Consider the following 17,993-nt stretch of genomic DNA (forward strand, 5'->3'; position numbering starts at 1 on the left):
GGTTCACACAGAACGGGCAGGGCAATGGGGAAAAACGCAAAATATAGAAAAACGTTTTTGAACAGTTGAACTGCGTTTTTAGAAAGACGCGAAACGGTCACGCGCGTGTTTACATATAAAACATTGTATAATTCTCCTGTTGTTAGTGTGTATGAGTGACAAATTGTGTTTGTTGTGCGAATCCTCTGCTAGTGTTCTGGAAGAATCTTCATGATTTAAAGTCTTTAATCATTGAATATACAGTCGCTTCACAGTCGATCATTTCTCAGTCCTCTAATGCGCATGCGTGAATAAGACTGAGATTCAGACACTAATCCAGTCTGACTAATTACAACACAAACCCAAATGACAGACTACAGTTTCCACAGCCATTTCACAACAGTCTTTGATTTGTTATATTGGTGACTATGTCATTCGGGACTGGAGGGTTGTGTTGTTAGTGGTTTAGTGGTTATATTATATCCTCACCACTGTGTGCTTCACTGAGACTCGGATTATTTCAAGGCAATAGAGCCTGTAATAAATGCTCACTTTGAATAAATGCATCTGCTAAATGAATATTAACCATTTTTAAAGTTGTGTTCGGAAGGAATTGGGATTAAACTCATGAGCACATCTGGCAAAAACGATTTTCACAAGTTAAAATGAAATGAATTAGACTATTCTGGAGGCAAAAAGGCACATATTAAGGACACAATAATTCCCTTTAACAGATATATGTGTTCATTGTGCAGAAACAGAGGAGATGTGAGCCAGTTTTCTTCTTTGTGTTGGTTATAACAAGCGTGTTCATTCTAAATACAGTGTTTTCAGGGGAAGAGAGAACAGCCGTGTTTAACAGATCACACGTGTAGAGCGAGGGATTTAAAGGATTGAAGAGGAGAAACGACGACATTCCCAGAGTGACACAATTCACCACAATGCAGATCCTCAAAACATCCACATACAAGTGTGTGTGTCAGTGTGTGTGTGTCAGTGTGGTCCTGGTAAACCCTACGTTATGATGGCACAATGTTTAATTCCAGAGGACACACAGAGTAAATCTCGGTTCATTACAGCAGAAATACTCCCGGACGCTTCCGTGTGCTTGATCTACATGTATTTCATGACAGATCTGTATTATTCTCTAGAAAACCCGAGTCTGCTGGTAAATGGCTGTTATGAAAAGCTCATCTGGCTATAGTAATCTTATAGTGTTGGCCCTGACTTCATCACAGTGAGCAAACAAAGAGCATTAAAACACTAGGATTGGGGATCTGATGGTTATTAAAGACTGTTGAGAAACAGTGACACTGATATAGAGAATGAGGGAACACTTTACAATAATGTTCATTACATTAGTTAACATGAACTAATAATGAACCACTTATACAGCATTTTTAACCTTTGTTAATTTAAACATTTACTAATACTTTATTAAAATCTTAACATCACTTAAAGGGTTAGTTCACCCAAAAATGAAAACTCTGTCAGTAATTACTCTCCCTCATGTTGTTCCAACCCCGTCAGACTTTCGTTCGTCTTCAGAACACAAATGAAGATATTTGTGATTAAATCTGAGAGCTGTCTCACTCCTCCATAGGCTTCTCTGTGACTGAAACTTGCCGGCCCAGAAAGTTAGTAAAGACAATGTTTAAAATAGTCAGAGTGACTACAGTGACTGAACCTTAAGTTTATCAAGCGACGACAATACTTTTTGTGTGCAAAAACTAACAAAAATGGGTGAGAGATGTTGTCTATGATGAAGTCAGCTTAGCTAACATCTCCTCGATGGTGTCCAGAGGACAATCCAGGATAGAGCTGGCCCTCTTTACCAGTTTATTAAGTCTCTTTCTGTCCCTCTCAGTGCTTCCAGCTCCCCAACACACTACCGCATAAAAGAGCGCAGAAGCCACCACAGTGTCATAGAGAGACTTCAGCAATGACCTGCACACACCACAGCACCTCCGTCTCCTCAACAAGTGAAGGACACTTTGGCCCTTCTTGTACAGAACCTCTGTATTGTTAGACCAGTCCAGTTTATTGTTGAGGTGAACACCCAGGAATCTGTATGTTGTCACCATCTCAATGTCCAAACCCTGGATTTTCACCAGAGTAATCTGGGGCGCCTTCCTATGAAAGTCTATCACCATCTCCTCTGTCTTGCTGGCATTAATGCAAAGGTGGTTTATCTTAGGTACGTTTTCACATATTCGTGCCGAGATAACTTTTCTTCTTCTTTTTTTCCTGTTTCAAGCTTTGGTGATCGGCAAACATTGCTGATCAGCCGGAGCGCATTAAGGGTTTTCTGTGAGAACGGTGTCGTGTTAGCGGCCGCTAAGTTAATAACTAATGATCTTCACAACGGAAGATGTAATATAACTAACTTTAGCTGGACAATAACTTTATTCTAGAGCTGCTGTAAAAAAAAAAAAAAAAAATCTGTTACTTAAATGTCCTATTATCACTGTAAAGCTGCTTTGAAACAATCTATATTGTTAAAAGCGCTGTATAAATGAAGGAGACTTGACTATTGTGTTGAAAGCGCTGGAGAAATCAAAGAGCATTTTTCTCACTGTGTGATTCTATAAGGCTTCAGTAATCAGAGGAAACAGGAGTTTTCCCATTGCTTTAGTGACGCAGTACGCGTGAACCGTATCGATAGGGAACAGAAGAGATCACTTTACAACATCAGGATTTATTCATTATTTAATATTTCTAAATAATTTCTGTCCTTTCCTCTTAATGACTTTTGACCATTTCAGTTATTAAAGTAAAATTGGTCCAAAGTGCAATAAAGTTATCAGTGCAGGAACAATAAATTAAACCAACCATTAAACTGTTAAAACGTTTACAATACAGTATTTTTTACAGTTTTACGGTTTTAATTGATCTGATTCTTTCAGGTTTATGTCACATTGCATTGTTCCACATTTATCGCTTCGCAAAAATCTAAATCAAACAAAGTCCTCTTTATGATTTATTATCAGGAACTCTGCAGAAAGATAAATGAAAGACAAAACTGAACAAATGATGAAGGATGAACAAATAAAAAGAATGAACGAGTGAAACAACAAAAGAATAAACAAAACAGAAATAATGAAGAAAAACTGATGAACAAACAAAAGAAGTTAAAGAAAGTATAAATTAACAAACTAAATGGAAGAGGGGAAAAATTATTAAATTGAATACAGTAACACAGATAAAAACAAACTGAAAGTTGAACAACGTAACGCAAAAAACAAAAACAAAAAAAAACCGCAAAAAACAAACAAACATAATTTAGCCTACCACTTAAATATTAATCAACAAACTCTGAACGCGCGTCTCTCTCTCTCTCTCTCTCTCTCTCTCTCTCTCTCTCTCTCTCTCGCTACACATAGAAAGTGAAAGTAAGTTCTCTGGTGGAACTATACAGCCACAATTCGGAACAATAGGACTTAATAGGGAGCGGGCAGGCTCTCCGTAGGTGGAAGTAAGTTTTCCTGTCGCCATTTTAAGCAGGAAAAATACGAAATACGACACGGAAAAAACAGAGCAAGTGTTTATCAACGTTTAAGAAGGAATTTACGTGTAGTTTTATGATGTTACAGCTGGAGGATTTGAGATCCTGTGTCTTGTAAAAGTTTGATCAAGGTGAGTGTTCATGTGTGACTTTCTCATATTAATATGAATCTCTGGAGGACATTACGTGATTGTTTGATATGAAACCTTTAATAAAGGGTTTCTTTCACTTCAATGTTTCCTTTGTGTTTCGTGATGTTTGTGATTCTTCAGAAGTTTAGCTTATGTGTAAACATACATAGGCCAATTCACACAACGCCAACAAACACGTCTTTTTTCTTTATCGGATCAGTGTGTGTCGATGTGTGTCGGGGTTTGTTTTCTTTTTCACCCGAACATGTTCAATCAGTGTTTCTCGCTGTCAGATATTTTTCAGAAAATTCTAAATCTAACGGTCGACTTGTGTGTGTGAAAAGGCCCAATGAGCTTTGAGTTAACGCAGTCACATGATCCTTTTCTCCCACACTCCAGATATGTTCAGCTATATTATGAAGGTTGTTTAATTTAATCATTTAATGTTTAATTGTGAATGTTTCTTCATTCAGAGTCAGTGGAGGAGATCAAACTCATCAGATTCTCCTGCAGCTTCATCATGGCTGATTCACAAGGATCCAGAGATGGAGATTGTTCTCCAGGATGCAGGTACTTTCAACAAACATTGTTAAATATTGTGATACATCACAGAACCTAGAGAAAGTTTACACAAAAATAATATATATTTTTTGCCTGTTTTTATTTTGAAACTAACATAAATGTTAGATAAAAAGATTATAAAGTGCTTTTAGTTGAAAGATGAATGTGTTTATATTAATTTGGTTCCTCTCATAATGAATGAACACAGTAATCTAAAGGATTAAACTGAATCTGTTCTCTGTTCCAGTTCAGTCCAGCAGAAGAGCTCAAACCCAGAGTCCAGCTGTGTGTCTGTGAAGAGTAACTGCTCTATAGATCATCCACTATGGTTTAAGAGTGGAGACAAACGGCCTGATCTCAGGTATATCACGTCTATAAAAGTTATTCTTATAGTATTTGATTTTCTGTGAAATTGTTATTAATATACAGCAGTTTAATGATCTAGATTGGAACCGAATAATTATAAGTTCAAATCCTGTAAGTTTCAGTCTATTAATGATAATCATTGTGCTCTTGTGTGTAAAGCTCTATGTATTGTGTTGTTAATACATTCACACACTGTAAAAGCTGTTGGTCTGTTACTCAGTTAATGACACAATTACATCAATATCAGTGTGTCTGATTCTTTACCCTCTTCATTCTGATTTAAGGTCAAACCTTCTATCCACACCAGTTAAAAACAAAACTGTGTACAAGCCTGAGATTCAACCACAAGACTTTAATGAAATCATGTTTCCTAGTTTCAGGTAAAATGTAGGACTTTTTGTTGTTGTTGTTTAATTTTAGGTGCTGCAATTCACATCACACATCACTCATTTGATTAATGATTAACACATTTCAGAAACCTAATGATGTTCTGTGTCCCATAAATAGTTGTGTAATTTATGGCTATTTACTTCTCTGACTTGTGTAATAATGTGGTATTTTAATCTTGCAGCAATGACTCCAAACCTGCTGAAGTCCTCAACACATTGAGATCAAATCTGAGACAGAAGTTTGAGTGTTTGTATGAGGGAATATCAAAGCAGGGAAACCCAACACTCCTGAATGAGATCTACACAGAGCTCTACATCACAGAGAGTGGAAGTGGAGAGATCAATAATGAACATGAGGTGAGACAGATTGAGACACAGTCCAGGAGAGCAGAAACAGAGGACACACCGATCAAATGCAGTGACATCTTTAGACCTTTACCTGGACAAGACAAACCCATCAGAACTGTGCTGACAAAGGGAGTCGCTGGCATTGGGAAAACAGTCTCTGTGCAGAAGCTCATCCTGGACTGGGCTGAAGGGAAAGAGAATCAGGACGTCCAGCTCATATTTCCACTTGCTTTCAGAGAGCTCAACTTGATGAAGGACAAAACACTCAGTCTTTCAGATCTTCTTCATGTCTTTTTCCCTGAAACAAAAGAAATGGAAATATCCAGTGAAGGATATAAAGTGTTGTTCATCTTCGATGGTCTGGATGAGTGTCGTCTGCCTCTGGATTTTCAGAGCGATGTGAGGTTGTATGATGTGACTGAATCAGCCTCAGTGGACGAGCTGCTGACGAACCTCATTGTGGGGAATCTGCTTCCCTCGTCTTTCATCTGGATCACCTCCAGACCAGCAGCAGCGGATCTCGTCCCCTCTGAGTGTGTCCATCGAGTGACAGAGGTACGAGGCTTCAGTGACACACAGAAGGAGGAATACTTCAGGAAGAGAATCAGTGATCAGAGTCTGGCCCACAGGATCCTCTCACACCTGAAGTCCTCAAGGAGCCTCTTTATTATGTGCCACATCCCAGTGTTCTGCTGGATCTCAGCCACTGTTCTAGAGGAGATGTTGAGTGAAGCAGAGAGAGGAGAGATTCCCAAGACTCTCACTCAGATGTACACACACTTTCTGCTCATTCAGACCAACATCAAACATGAGAAGGACTATGAGAAGAAAGTGAAAGATGAAGACATGATTGTCAAACTGGGGAAACTGGCTTATCGGCAGCTTGTGAAAGGCCACCTGATCTTCTATGAGGAAGACCTGAGCGAGTGTGGCATTGATGAGACAGAAGCATCAGTTTACTCAGGATTGTGCACTCAGATCTTCAGAGAGGAGTTGGGCTTGTATCAGGGGAAAGTCTTCTGCTTTGTTCATCTGAGCATTCAGGAACATCTAGCAGCTCTATATGTGCATCTCTCCTTTATCAACTATAACATCAATGTGTTTGACCAGATTACCAAACCAACTAATGGAGACAAAGTTTCCCTATCTGATCTCCATCAGAGAGCTGTGGATGAGGCTTTAGACAGTAAAAATGGGCATCTGGACCTTTTCCTTCGTTTCCTTCTGGGTCTGTCAGTGGAGTCTAATCAGAGTCTCTTACAAGAACTAAAGACACAGACAGCAAACAGCTCTCACTACAATAAGAGAACAGTTGACTATATTAAAGAAAAGATCAGTGAGAATCCCTCTCCAGATAAATACATCAATCTGTTTCACTGTCTGAATGAACTGGGTGATCTTTCTCTAGTGAACGAAGCTGAACCTCATACGTATGGAGGATTACGTGCTGTGAAACTCTCCTCGTCTCAGTGGTCAGCTTTAGTGTTTGTGTTGTTGTCCTCAGAGAAGACACTGCAGAAGTTTGACCTGAGGGACTTAATTGGAGGCAGAAATGACCGGTAAGTAACACTGAGTGCAATCATTACAGTCTAAAACATTATGAACAAAGAGAAACTCAGAGATTAGACGTGTTTAAATCACGGGGCACAGACTGATTTCTGGGTTATTGTACATAATTTGCGGGTGTTTCTCCAACCGTGGCTGTGTCCTAGTAAGGCTGCATATCTCGACTGCCACATCATCAAGCGCCTCTGAAGGCCGTCTCAGTTTGAAGGATGTTTTGAAGACAGACTTCATTTTGTGTCTTTAATTCAGCTCATTTTGAAGGATGCATCAAGTAGATCCTTTGTGTTCTTCAATCTCCCACAGTCCTTTGCACACATTCTAATTCATGTAAAAGAACTGATGGAAAACGAGTCGGCACTGAGTTTATCTGAGTTCATTATGAAATGTAAGACACAGATAATGTATTCGGAGATGAAGGCATACATGTTATCTTTTGTTTCTGTGTAAATTAATCACTGAACACTAAACTGACAATAATGTAAGACACTGGGAGACACAGACGGCTGTCATTCACTGTATTGCATTAATAAAAAAGCCAGTTAATATAAAGATATTTATTAGGAAGTATTTTTTCTAAATGAAGCTTTAATAGTATTTTTGTGGCGTGACCGTGGGGCGGGAACATGTGTGACGTAGCCATGCACACTTACTAGAGCGTCTCATTCTAGTGTTTAATGCTGAGGACTCGAGTCTACAAACCTCAGAAGGACCCGTGTAACTTCATTTACAGTTGAGTGCGCGAGCCTTTCAAAGTAAACTCATTTGAGCGTTGTGTGCGCACCGATCCTCCTGATGATAAAGATTACGTCACGCGGATGCCAAAGTAAACTTGATGAAACAGTTAACCCTCTGGGGTCTGAGCTGTTTTCTGGGCCCTGGAGGTGTTCTGACATGCTCTGACATTTGTGCTTATTTCTGTTACTTGTGACATTTTCATGGCTAAAGTTTAATTACACTGTATTCAGCACAAACTCTGCTACAATAATATATCAGCAGCATTTGTGTTAAAGTTTGTAGTTTTGAGATAATGACATTTATGCGTGGTTTGTGAAAATACAAAAAAAAAATTCTCACTGAAATAAGGTCATGAAACCCATACTGATTATTTCTTCACAAGACTTTTGAAAATTGTATGACGTAGCCTAGAATATTTGCTCTAAAACTATGTGAAAATCACCCTGACTGCTCATTCAGATAAGACAATATATTGATTTAAAAATTTTACGACGTGTTTTGTGTGAAAAAGCTTTATGCGGGAGCTCATTAGTATGTATGCTTTTCACACCTGAGAAAGACAAAGACCCTCCCCTAACGGCCCTATTAGGAGCTATCAGGCCCTATCATTCTGAGCAACCTTGCACAAAGAATGAGGAGATTTAAAAAAGAATAGCTTTTAGATTGTTTGGATTTATTTACAACACAACATAATCCAAAGATACACAACAAATGACAAAAAAGCAATCATTGAAACCAATGATCCAAAGACAGAGACCTTTGTGCCATTCTTAAAAACACTGTACATACCTTTCATTTCCAAGGTGTTTGATTTTCACTTTACCATGTTCATGTACAGAGACTCATGTGAATGTTGAAGTTAGCAGGACTCAGTGGCATCTGGGCCCTGAAAAAAATAAAAAAAGTGAACATACTGATATCAAGAGAAAGGCCTGCACGATTTTGGGAATAAATTTTAGATTTTTCTGGTTAAAATTGCTTTTTAAAATTCACAGAATACACACACATAAATGTTTCCAACAATATATAATATAATGAACACCAGGTTTGTTGTGCCTTGTAGGTATAGGCTATGCGCAGTGCTGCATAAAATAATAATAACAATTAAAGCTGCAAGCAGCGATGAAAGGGCCCTCGCACCCGTGCCATCAACACTCGGTGGCTTTAGGAAGACAGAGCATGGTTGGGCAATGCACATTTAAGGAGGTATATATAGTAAGAGTATGTCAAAGTCAGTTACAAAATGTTTCGTATAATGGTGTTAATAGCATGCTTCATGACTCAGCTAAGTGTTGCTAGCATGTTTAGTATGTTTCTAGCATGCTTAGTACACAATAATTATGTGGTTAGTACTGCATTACTGTGTTAACCATGTCATTTTATGTTGCCAGTAGTTGGGGCTATGTCTATATCTGAATATCGCTATGTAGATGTGTTCAGTGCAGGACTTTTATCAAACATGTGAAGTTTGGGGCAGATTGGACATTGTATGCTTGAGTTACAACAACTTCCTTTAGCATTTCTAGCATGTTTTATGATGTTTCTAGCATTTTACATATTAATTTTGGGGTAGATTGGACATTGCATGCCTGAGTTACAGCAAATTCATATTTAATTGCAGTTATATCATGCTTTAGCACTTAGCTAAGTGTTTGCTAGTATGTTTTAGCATGTCTCTAGTATGTTGGTAGGATGTTTAGCACCTACTGGCATTTTTTTATATGTTATTAGGAGTCCAGAACAGTGTTAAACGTCACTTCCTTTTGCCAGCAGGCGGCGCTATGACTATAACTGAATATGAGCATGGACATGTGTTCAAAAGATAACTCTTATCAAACGTGTGAAGTTTGGGGTAGATTGGACATTTTATGCTTAAGTTACAACAACTTCCTTGAGCTTTTATAGCATGCTTTAGAACTTAGCTAAGTGTTGCTAGCATGTTTCTTGCATGTTACATATTAAGTTTGGGGTAGATTGAACATCCCATGCCTGTGTTACAACAAATTCCCATTTAATTGCAGTAATATCATGATTTAGCACTTATCTAAGTGATTGATAGCATGTTTTAGCATGTTTCTAGTATGTTGTTAGCATGTTTAGCACATGCTGGCACTTTTTTATATGTTATTAGGAGTCCACAACAGTGTTTAACATGTCACTTCCTGTTGCCAGCAGGTGGCGCTATGACTGTAACTGAATATGAGCATGGTCATGTGTTCAGGACAGAACGCTTATCAAAAGTGTGAAGTTTGGGGCAGATTGGACATTGCCTTCTTGAGTAACAACAACATCCTGTTTCATTGAATTAGCATGCTTTAGCACTCAGCTAAGTTTTGCTAGTATGTTTTAACATGTTTCTAGCATGTTTAGAAGTCAATGGCATTTTTAACATCTTGCTAGAACGGCATCAACGTGTTAAACATGACACTTCCTGTTACCAGTAGGTGGCGCTATTACTATAACTGAATATTCTCATGTAGATGTGTTCAGGCCATGACTCTTATCAAACGTGTGACGTTTGGGGCAGATTGGACATTCCATGCCTGTGTTACAGCAAATTCCTATTTAATTGCAGCAATAGCATGCTTTAGCACTTAGCTAAGTGTTTGCTAGCATGTTTTAGCATGTTTCTAGTATGTTGTTAGCATGTTTAGCACTTGATGGCACTTTTTTTATATGTTTTTATATGTCCACAACAGTGTTTAACATGTCACTTCCTGTTGCCAGCAGGTGGCACTATGACTGTAACTGAATATGAGCATGGTCATGTGTTCAGGACAGAACGTTTATTAAAAGTGTGAAGTTTGGTGCAGAATGGACATTGCCTTCTTGCGTAACAACAACATCCTGTTTCATTGAATTAGCATGCTTTAGCACTTAGCTAAGTATTGCTAGCATGTTTTAACATGTTTCTAGCATGTTTAGAAGTCAATGGCATTTTTAACATGTTGCTAGAATGGCATCAACGTGTTAAACATGACACTTCCTGTTACCAGTAGGTGGCGCTATTACTATAACTGAATATTCTCATGTAGATGTGTTCAGGACAGAACGCTTATCAAAAGTGTGAAGTTTGGGGAAGATTGGACATTCCATGCCTGAGTTACAGCAAATTCCTATTTAATTGCAATAATAGCATGCTTTAGCACTTAGCTAAGAGTTTGCTAGCATGTTTTAGCATGCTTCAAGTATGTTGTTAGCATGTTTAGCACTTGCTGGCACTTTTTTATATGTTATTAGGAGTCCATAACAGTGTTAAACATGTCACTTCCTGTTGCCAGCAGGTGGCGCTATGACTATAACTGAATATGAGCATGGTCATGTGTTCAGGACAGAACTCTTATCAAACGTGTGAAGTTTGGGGCAGATTGGACATTCCATGCCTGAGTTACAGCAACTTCCTGTTTCATGGCGAAACATCGAAATTTGTCAGGCCGCCGAGGACCCGCCCTTCGACGAAAACTCAAGATCTTCGCAATTTAACGTCGCAAAGGCCTTAAGATTACACTCACCAAATTTGAAGATGATCAGATTAAAACTGTAGGAGGAGTTCGTTAAAGTATGAGGCCTGAAAATGGCAAAAACTGCACAAAAATCTGAGAGGAAGTTCAAAATGGCTGACTTCCTGTTGTGTTTAGGGCTATGCTCCAAGAGACTTTTTTGTAGGTATTAGGTCATTACATGTATGTACCGAATTTCGTGCACGTACGTGGAACGTTGCGGGAGGCGCACTCCGTTGAACTTTTATAGGTGGCGCTATCGAGCCATTTTGCCCCGTCCAATTCTGAAACCTATATCAGATGTAAATTTTCGCCAGTTCTGACGCGTGTGCAAAGTTTTGTGAGTTTTCGAGCATGTTTAGGCCCTCAAAAATGCAATTAAATGCGGAGAAGAATAATAATAATAATAAATATAGCTGCGAGCAGCGATTGCGGGCCCAAGCCGGTGGCACCGCCACCCCGGTGCCTTTAGTTACCTAAAGGCACCGGGGATGGCGGTGCCACCGGCTTTGGCCCTCCATCGCTGCTCGCAGCTATATTTATATATATATATATATATATACACACACACACACACACACACACATATATATATATATATATATACTTATATATATATATATATATACTTATATATATATATATATATATATATATATATATATATATATATATATATATATAAATATAAGACAGAAAATTTTACTTGTCTTACCTTATTCTGATTTTATGATACACCCAAAATATTCCACAACAAATCCTTTAAATTTAATGTAAAAATAAAAACGAAAGTAAGCAGTGTTGGTCTCACGTAACCCTCTCATTAGAATCAAAATGTTTCAATATTTGCGATGTATTTGGATGCTAAACTATTCTTTATTATAGGCTTTGTACTTCACTCGTGTTCCAATATCGATGGAAAAAATCATCCTCTTCACACGCGCAAAAATGTTCTTGGAAACATCACAGTGGAGCTCTGCTTACTGTGAATGGTACAGATTGTACTACTGACTATTTAAACAGAGCAGTGTAATTCGTTTATGTTAGGTTGACTATTTTTATTATTATATTGTATTAGGGCTATAATGAACAGGCTGTGATGTCAAGATTGCAATTCTGGAATGTGTGTGTGTGTGTGACGCGGTTGCGGTTGAACAGTGGACACAAAAACATAAATAAAATGTTTTAGTTAATTCCTACATCCATAGGAATAAATTGAAAATGCTCGCTCTACTCCGCACCATTATCAATGTCTGTGCGGACGTCTGTATTTTACTAGTATATAGTATACTATAGTTAGCGATTTAAAAGCGCTCAGTGGTGTCACACGTCGATTAACCGGTGGGAAAATGTTATCACAGTCACATCCCTAATATATTTATATATAAATACAATAGGCCTGCCTGAAAGAGAATTTTACTTGCCCGACCAGAGTATAGCCTGATTAGAACGTCAATAACAAAAAAATAACTTGGGAATCACTAAAACGAGAGATTATTCTAATTTCATTACATTCATTTTAAGTTGCAATCATCAGTTAATAATAAATGTATTACTGATCAATGGTAACAGGGTTGCACTGCTGAGGCTCATGCTGCTTTTCCAGGAGAATTGTAAACAAATGAGCGCAGCACACAAAAAAGCAACCCAGTTAACAACATACTGACTATAAAAATGACAAATATGGAGTTTTTATATATTTTATAACATATGATAGAGTTAAGCAACCTCACTTGACGAGTAGGCAACTATTTCCTGAATACAATCACGATTGAAACTGTGACATTGATTTCATACAACAGGTTAATAAACAGTTACAATTAAGTCACTTACATTTTAGATGCAATATTGACTGTTTTTGTTCTGTTTCAGCAGCAAAAATAGTTAAACAAAGATCACAGCAACTTGTTTTCTCATTACTGAATGATTCAGCATTTTGAAACGAATCACTTGACTCAAAGATTCAATGGTCAATCCATAAACATCTGTCTCAATCATGAATGACTCAGTCATTGGAACGAATCATTTGAACGAATGAATCAATGACTCGCTCATTAAGATGGTCGCCTGGCGACACCTAATGGCGGTTTAGTGTTATGTTTAAAAGTATCATTCTTTCCAACGTGCACCATTATCAATGTCCGTGCGGACGTCCGTTTTTTTACTTTCACTTTTATATTAGCGATTTAAAAGCACCCACTCGTGTCACACGTCGATTAACCGGTGGGAAAATATCCTCAGACACATACCTAATAAATGTATATTTAAATACAATATTGGCCTACCTGGTAAAAAGTTTTATATACTATTTTGATGTCCTTTTGGACACAAGAGGGCAGTATAGCCCTATGTTTGCTTTTTTGTTGAACCAAATAGCACTAAATAGCCTGTTTTTAACTTTTTCATTCTTCTTGAATTGCAAAAACAGAATAAAATGGGTTTAGTTGTGATATTTGTATACTTTTATATAGAAATAAATGGTATATAATTACATTTTTAGAAGATTTTTAGTGTTTCCTTTTTGGACATTAATCCCTCGCCATAGCAAAACCGTTTGAGATATTTATTATCCATTCACAACTTAGCATATTTAATGTAGTTTCATCATGTTGAAAAAGTTTGGTACGAATAAAATAAATAGTTTAAGAGGAGTGGCTAAAAATTCAGAGGCTGATTTTGCAAAAAAAATCACATTCAGACCAAAATATCTGACTTCCTGATGGCCAGAGCTATTGAATGTAAACTAGAAAGTTGTCCGGCTTGATGAGAACAATATAAAAACTATTTTTTCTTTACTGTAGTTAAAACTAACCCCCCCACTTTTGTCTAAAGCATGTTGAAAGTGACACACTTCCTGCTGCCAGTTGGTGGCGCTATAACTTTGACTCACAATAGCTACATCCATCTGATCGGCCTCTTACCACGAACACACTGCTGAAGTTTCATCAAGATCAGTTAATGTATGCAGAAGTTATTCCACTTCCGTGTTTCTCTTTTCTCGCCATAAATTCGATTCCTCGCCACAGCCAAACCGTTCGAGATATCAAAAATCCGTCCGCAATTTAGCATCCTCAAAGTCTTGACTACATGCACACCGAGTTTGAAGGGGACACGGTGAATTTTCTAGGAGGAGTATTTCACATTCCACAGCAAGCGTTTTCCAAACAACCCATAATAGCCGACTTCCTGTTGGGCTGGCGTAAAACTTGACCGGGGTAAAGTTGTTCGGCCCGATGAGATCTATATGTGTACCGAGTTTCATATTAATTCATGCGAGCGTGTTTGATATATGGATCAAGTTTTAGAACCCCGTTCAAGGGGGCGCTGTTGAGCCCCCCAGCCACGCCCGGGTACCAGCTTCAGCCCGGCCCTGATGGCCGTGGGTTTTGACCTGTGTGCAAAGTTTCAAGAGTTTTTGAGCACGTTAAGGACCCCAAAAGCCCCTGAAACCTTGATTAACAATATAAAAGCAAGAGTCAAATCCCCCCCTCCCCTCACACACACAGAGACACAGAGAGAGGGAGAGAAAATTCTTCAGAAAATCCACATTCAAACCAAAATATCTCTCTTCCTGTTGGTCGGAGATGGTTAATGTCAATTAGAAAGTTGTCCGTCTTGATGAGAACAATACACATACCAAGTTTTGTTGCTGTTGATAAAACTAACCGCCCCATTTATGACTAAAGGTGGCGCTACTGAGCCCCTCACCACGCCCGTTTCTGAAACTTTGCACATGTCTACCGGCTAATAAATGTGATGTGTCTGTCGAGTTTCATCCAATTTCAAGTATGTTAAGAGTTTCAAAAGCATCTGAAAAGAATATTAAAGTTTGATGCGTTGCCACGGCAACAGTATTTAAGATATCAATAAACCTTTCACAGGTCTACATCTGCCGTGTGTCTACATTATACACATAAAGTTTGAAGCAAATCGGGTAAAAATAAGAGGGTGATTTCAAAGCATTTTGAAAGTGACACACTTCCTGCTGCCAGTTGGTGGCGCTATAACTTTGACTCACAATAGTCACATCAATGTGATCGGCCTCTGACCACGAACACACTGCTGAAGTTTTATCAAGATCAGTTAATGTATGCAGAAGTTATAACACACTTCCTGTTTATCTTTTCTCGCTATAAATTCGTTTCATCGCCACGGCCAAACCGTTCGAGATATCAAAAATCCGTCCGCAATTTAGCATCCTCAATGTCTTGACTTCATGCTGACCGAGTTTGGTGTGGATCGGATCAATTCCCTAGGAGGAGTACATTAAATTCCACAGCATGCGTTTTTCAAACAACCCATAATAGCTGACTTCCTGTTGGGCAGAGCTAATAACTTAGAGTGCGAAAGTTGTTCGGCCCGATGAGATCTATATGTGTACCGAGTTTCATACTAATACGTTCTTGTATGTGTCCAAGATTTAAGATTGTGTTCTAGGGGGCGCTGTTGAGCCCCCCTGCCACGCCCGGGTACCAGCTTCAGCCCGGCCCTAATGGCCGCGGGTTCTGACCTGCGTGCAAAGTTTCATGAGTTTTTGAGCACGTTAAAGGCCCCAAAAGCCCCCGAACCCTTGAAGAACAATAATAATAATAATTAAAGCTGCAAGCAGCATTTATCGGGGTTCAAGCATTTAAGGCCTTTAAGCACATAAGCATTTAAGACATTAAGTTTTATTTAGAAAGCTTTTAACCACTGAAATAATAGATGGAAAAGTCCATTTACAGCCAATACAGGCAATTTACCATAGGAAATATATATTTTCAAACCTTTTTAACAGTTATAGCGCCACCTATGGTCCGATCAACATGAAATTTGGCATGCTTGTTTAGAATATTATGGCACATATGCTCACCAATTTTCGTGAAGTTCTGAGTTTTCGTTTAGGATTTATAAGCTTTTGAGTGCATTTTGCCACGCCCATTTTCTTTATGACCCAATTATAGCCATACGAAAAATTCAAAAGTTCAAATTTTTTTTGATAATTATTGATCTAGAGAGTCCAGAGAATTGTCCTAGACTGGTCTGGTTCCGATCGGGCGAAAAACCAGGGACTAGTTCGCAAAAGTAGGTTTTTAACATATTCGCGAATAATTAATGAACGATTTGATTGACAGCTATGGTTCTTGAGGCAATGTTGTTCAGCATGAGCAGATCTATCAAATGATATGCATTTTGTGACAATAAGTGTAACACCACGTGATTACAGAGCCGTAAAACTCGTTAGCGCCAACTAGTGGCCGATTTCTTTCAAAATTCTTACAGACCTCTAGGGCTATGAGTTGAACATGCCCATCGAGTTTCGTTCCGATCGGCCTCCGTTAACCTTGTCTAATAGGTGCTCAAACTTCATTGGCCGATGGCGGCCATGTTTTTTGAGATACACCAATGTCCTCATAGACATACATGACACCTTGGGCCAAGACACTGCATACCAATTTTCAAGTCAATCGGACTAACGGTCAGGTGGTTAAAGCCTGTTTTATGTTTTTTTCAAGTTATAGCGCCACCATGTGGCCAATCGCCGCGATTTTTTTACTGTGACCCCAGACTGAACTCATACACATGTGCACCAATTTTGGTGAAGATATCTCATTTACTTCTGGAGTTATAGCCATTTTAGTAAAATAGGCTCCTCCCACAACATTAATTTATCACCCCCTGGCGATCAGGAATCGAAATTTCGACTTTTTTTCGATAATTATTGATAATCAGACTCCAGAGAACATTTCTGCACTGGTTTAGATCCAATTGGACAAAAAACCTAGGACTAGTTCGCAAAAGTAGGTTTTTGACTAAATTCAAAATGGCGGACAATTTGCATACAAAAATTGAAATCGGAGATATACGTTTTGACCTTCAGGTTTCCAGCTTTCCAGTGATATAAGACACTTGAGTCTACGTCATACGGTCTAGGAGTTATGAGCAGTTTCGCGCTTTTGGTTGCTATAGCGCCACCTATGGGCCAATCGGGGTCATATTCTCTGATCCTCTCCTCGATTTTTGTACTACCATCTGGCAAAGTTTCAAGGTTCCAGCTCTTACGGTTTGGGCTGCACGATGCGTTTTACGGCGGAAGAATAATAATAATAATTAAAGCTGCAAGCAGCATTTATCGGGGTTCAAGCAGTTAAGGCCTTTAAGACCTTTAAGCACAAAAGCATCAAAAGTTATTAAGTTTTATTTAGCAAGCATTTAACCACTGACATATATGACTCCAACGTCACAGTCAGTGTTATGCTGGGATTCACTCATTTTTCAGCGGTCTTTTGCAAACAGGAGATTTACACATGAAGGAGAAAACAATGGTGTTTGAGGCTCACGGTATGTCAGTTCCATGTCCAGAACTCTTATCATTCAACTATGCCAAGATAAATACAGTTTTCAATTGTATGGCACCTTTAAAATAGATGATTAGTAATGTAATGCTTACTTGCAGTCTGAAATGGCTTTAACAAAAGAAGAAAAATATTCTTAGATTTCTGTTCATTCTAATCATGTACAAATAAAGTAGCACAGTAAGATTACATTTATTTGAATGCATTAGTGAGTGTGTGATTGTGCTGTGTGTGCAGCTTATCAATACTAAAAGTGAAGGTGTAGTTGATATCTTTGGTGATAATATCTGTAATCATAAAAAACAAAAACAATTAAGAAATAAAGAATTAAAATTACAAATAATATTCTATTAAGATATGAGTTACAATAACATGATTTGTAATAGTAATAATATCAATAATATATGCACAATACACACAGTTTAGACTATCAGGTCTGTGTTTTACAAAAACATTAGTATTGCAGCCAATGTGAGTCTGTGGGATTTATAAACAGACAAAATATGATTTGAAATGTTATTTTAATGATTTTATTAAGTTTAAACAATATTTCAAATGGGAAAAAAAAATGAAAAATA

General features: G+C 38.2%; 1 protein-coding gene across 3 annotated transcripts in view; it reads left to right on the plus strand.

Moving 5' to 3' along the window:
* The first annotated feature begins 2,563 nt into the window (after positions 1–2,563).
* The window catches only part of LOC311306995 (NLR family CARD domain-containing protein 3-like), a 225,118-nt gene continuing 209,688 nt past the window's right edge, over positions 2,564–17,993 (plus strand). For all 3 annotated transcript variants that reach the window (XR_014630246.1, XR_014630247.1, XM_084435679.1), the window contains exons 1-5: positions 2,564–3,615; positions 4,089–4,185; positions 4,424–4,537; positions 4,827–4,922; positions 5,114–6,838. Coding sequence is in view for 1 of the 3 variants with exons in the window: in XM_084435679.1 (XP_084291805.1) it covers positions 4,136–4,185; positions 4,424–4,537; positions 4,827–4,922; positions 5,114–6,838 (1,985 nt within the window). In the remaining 2 variants the exon portion in view is untranslated. The remainder of the gene's footprint in view (positions 3,616–4,088; positions 4,186–4,423; positions 4,538–4,826; positions 4,923–5,113; positions 6,839–17,993) is intronic.

Source organism: Rutilus rutilus (assembly GCF_951802725.1).
Source record: "Rutilus rutilus genome assembly, chromosome: 17".
Lineage (NCBI taxonomy): Eukaryota > Metazoa > Chordata > Actinopteri > Cypriniformes > Leuciscidae > Rutilus > Rutilus rutilus.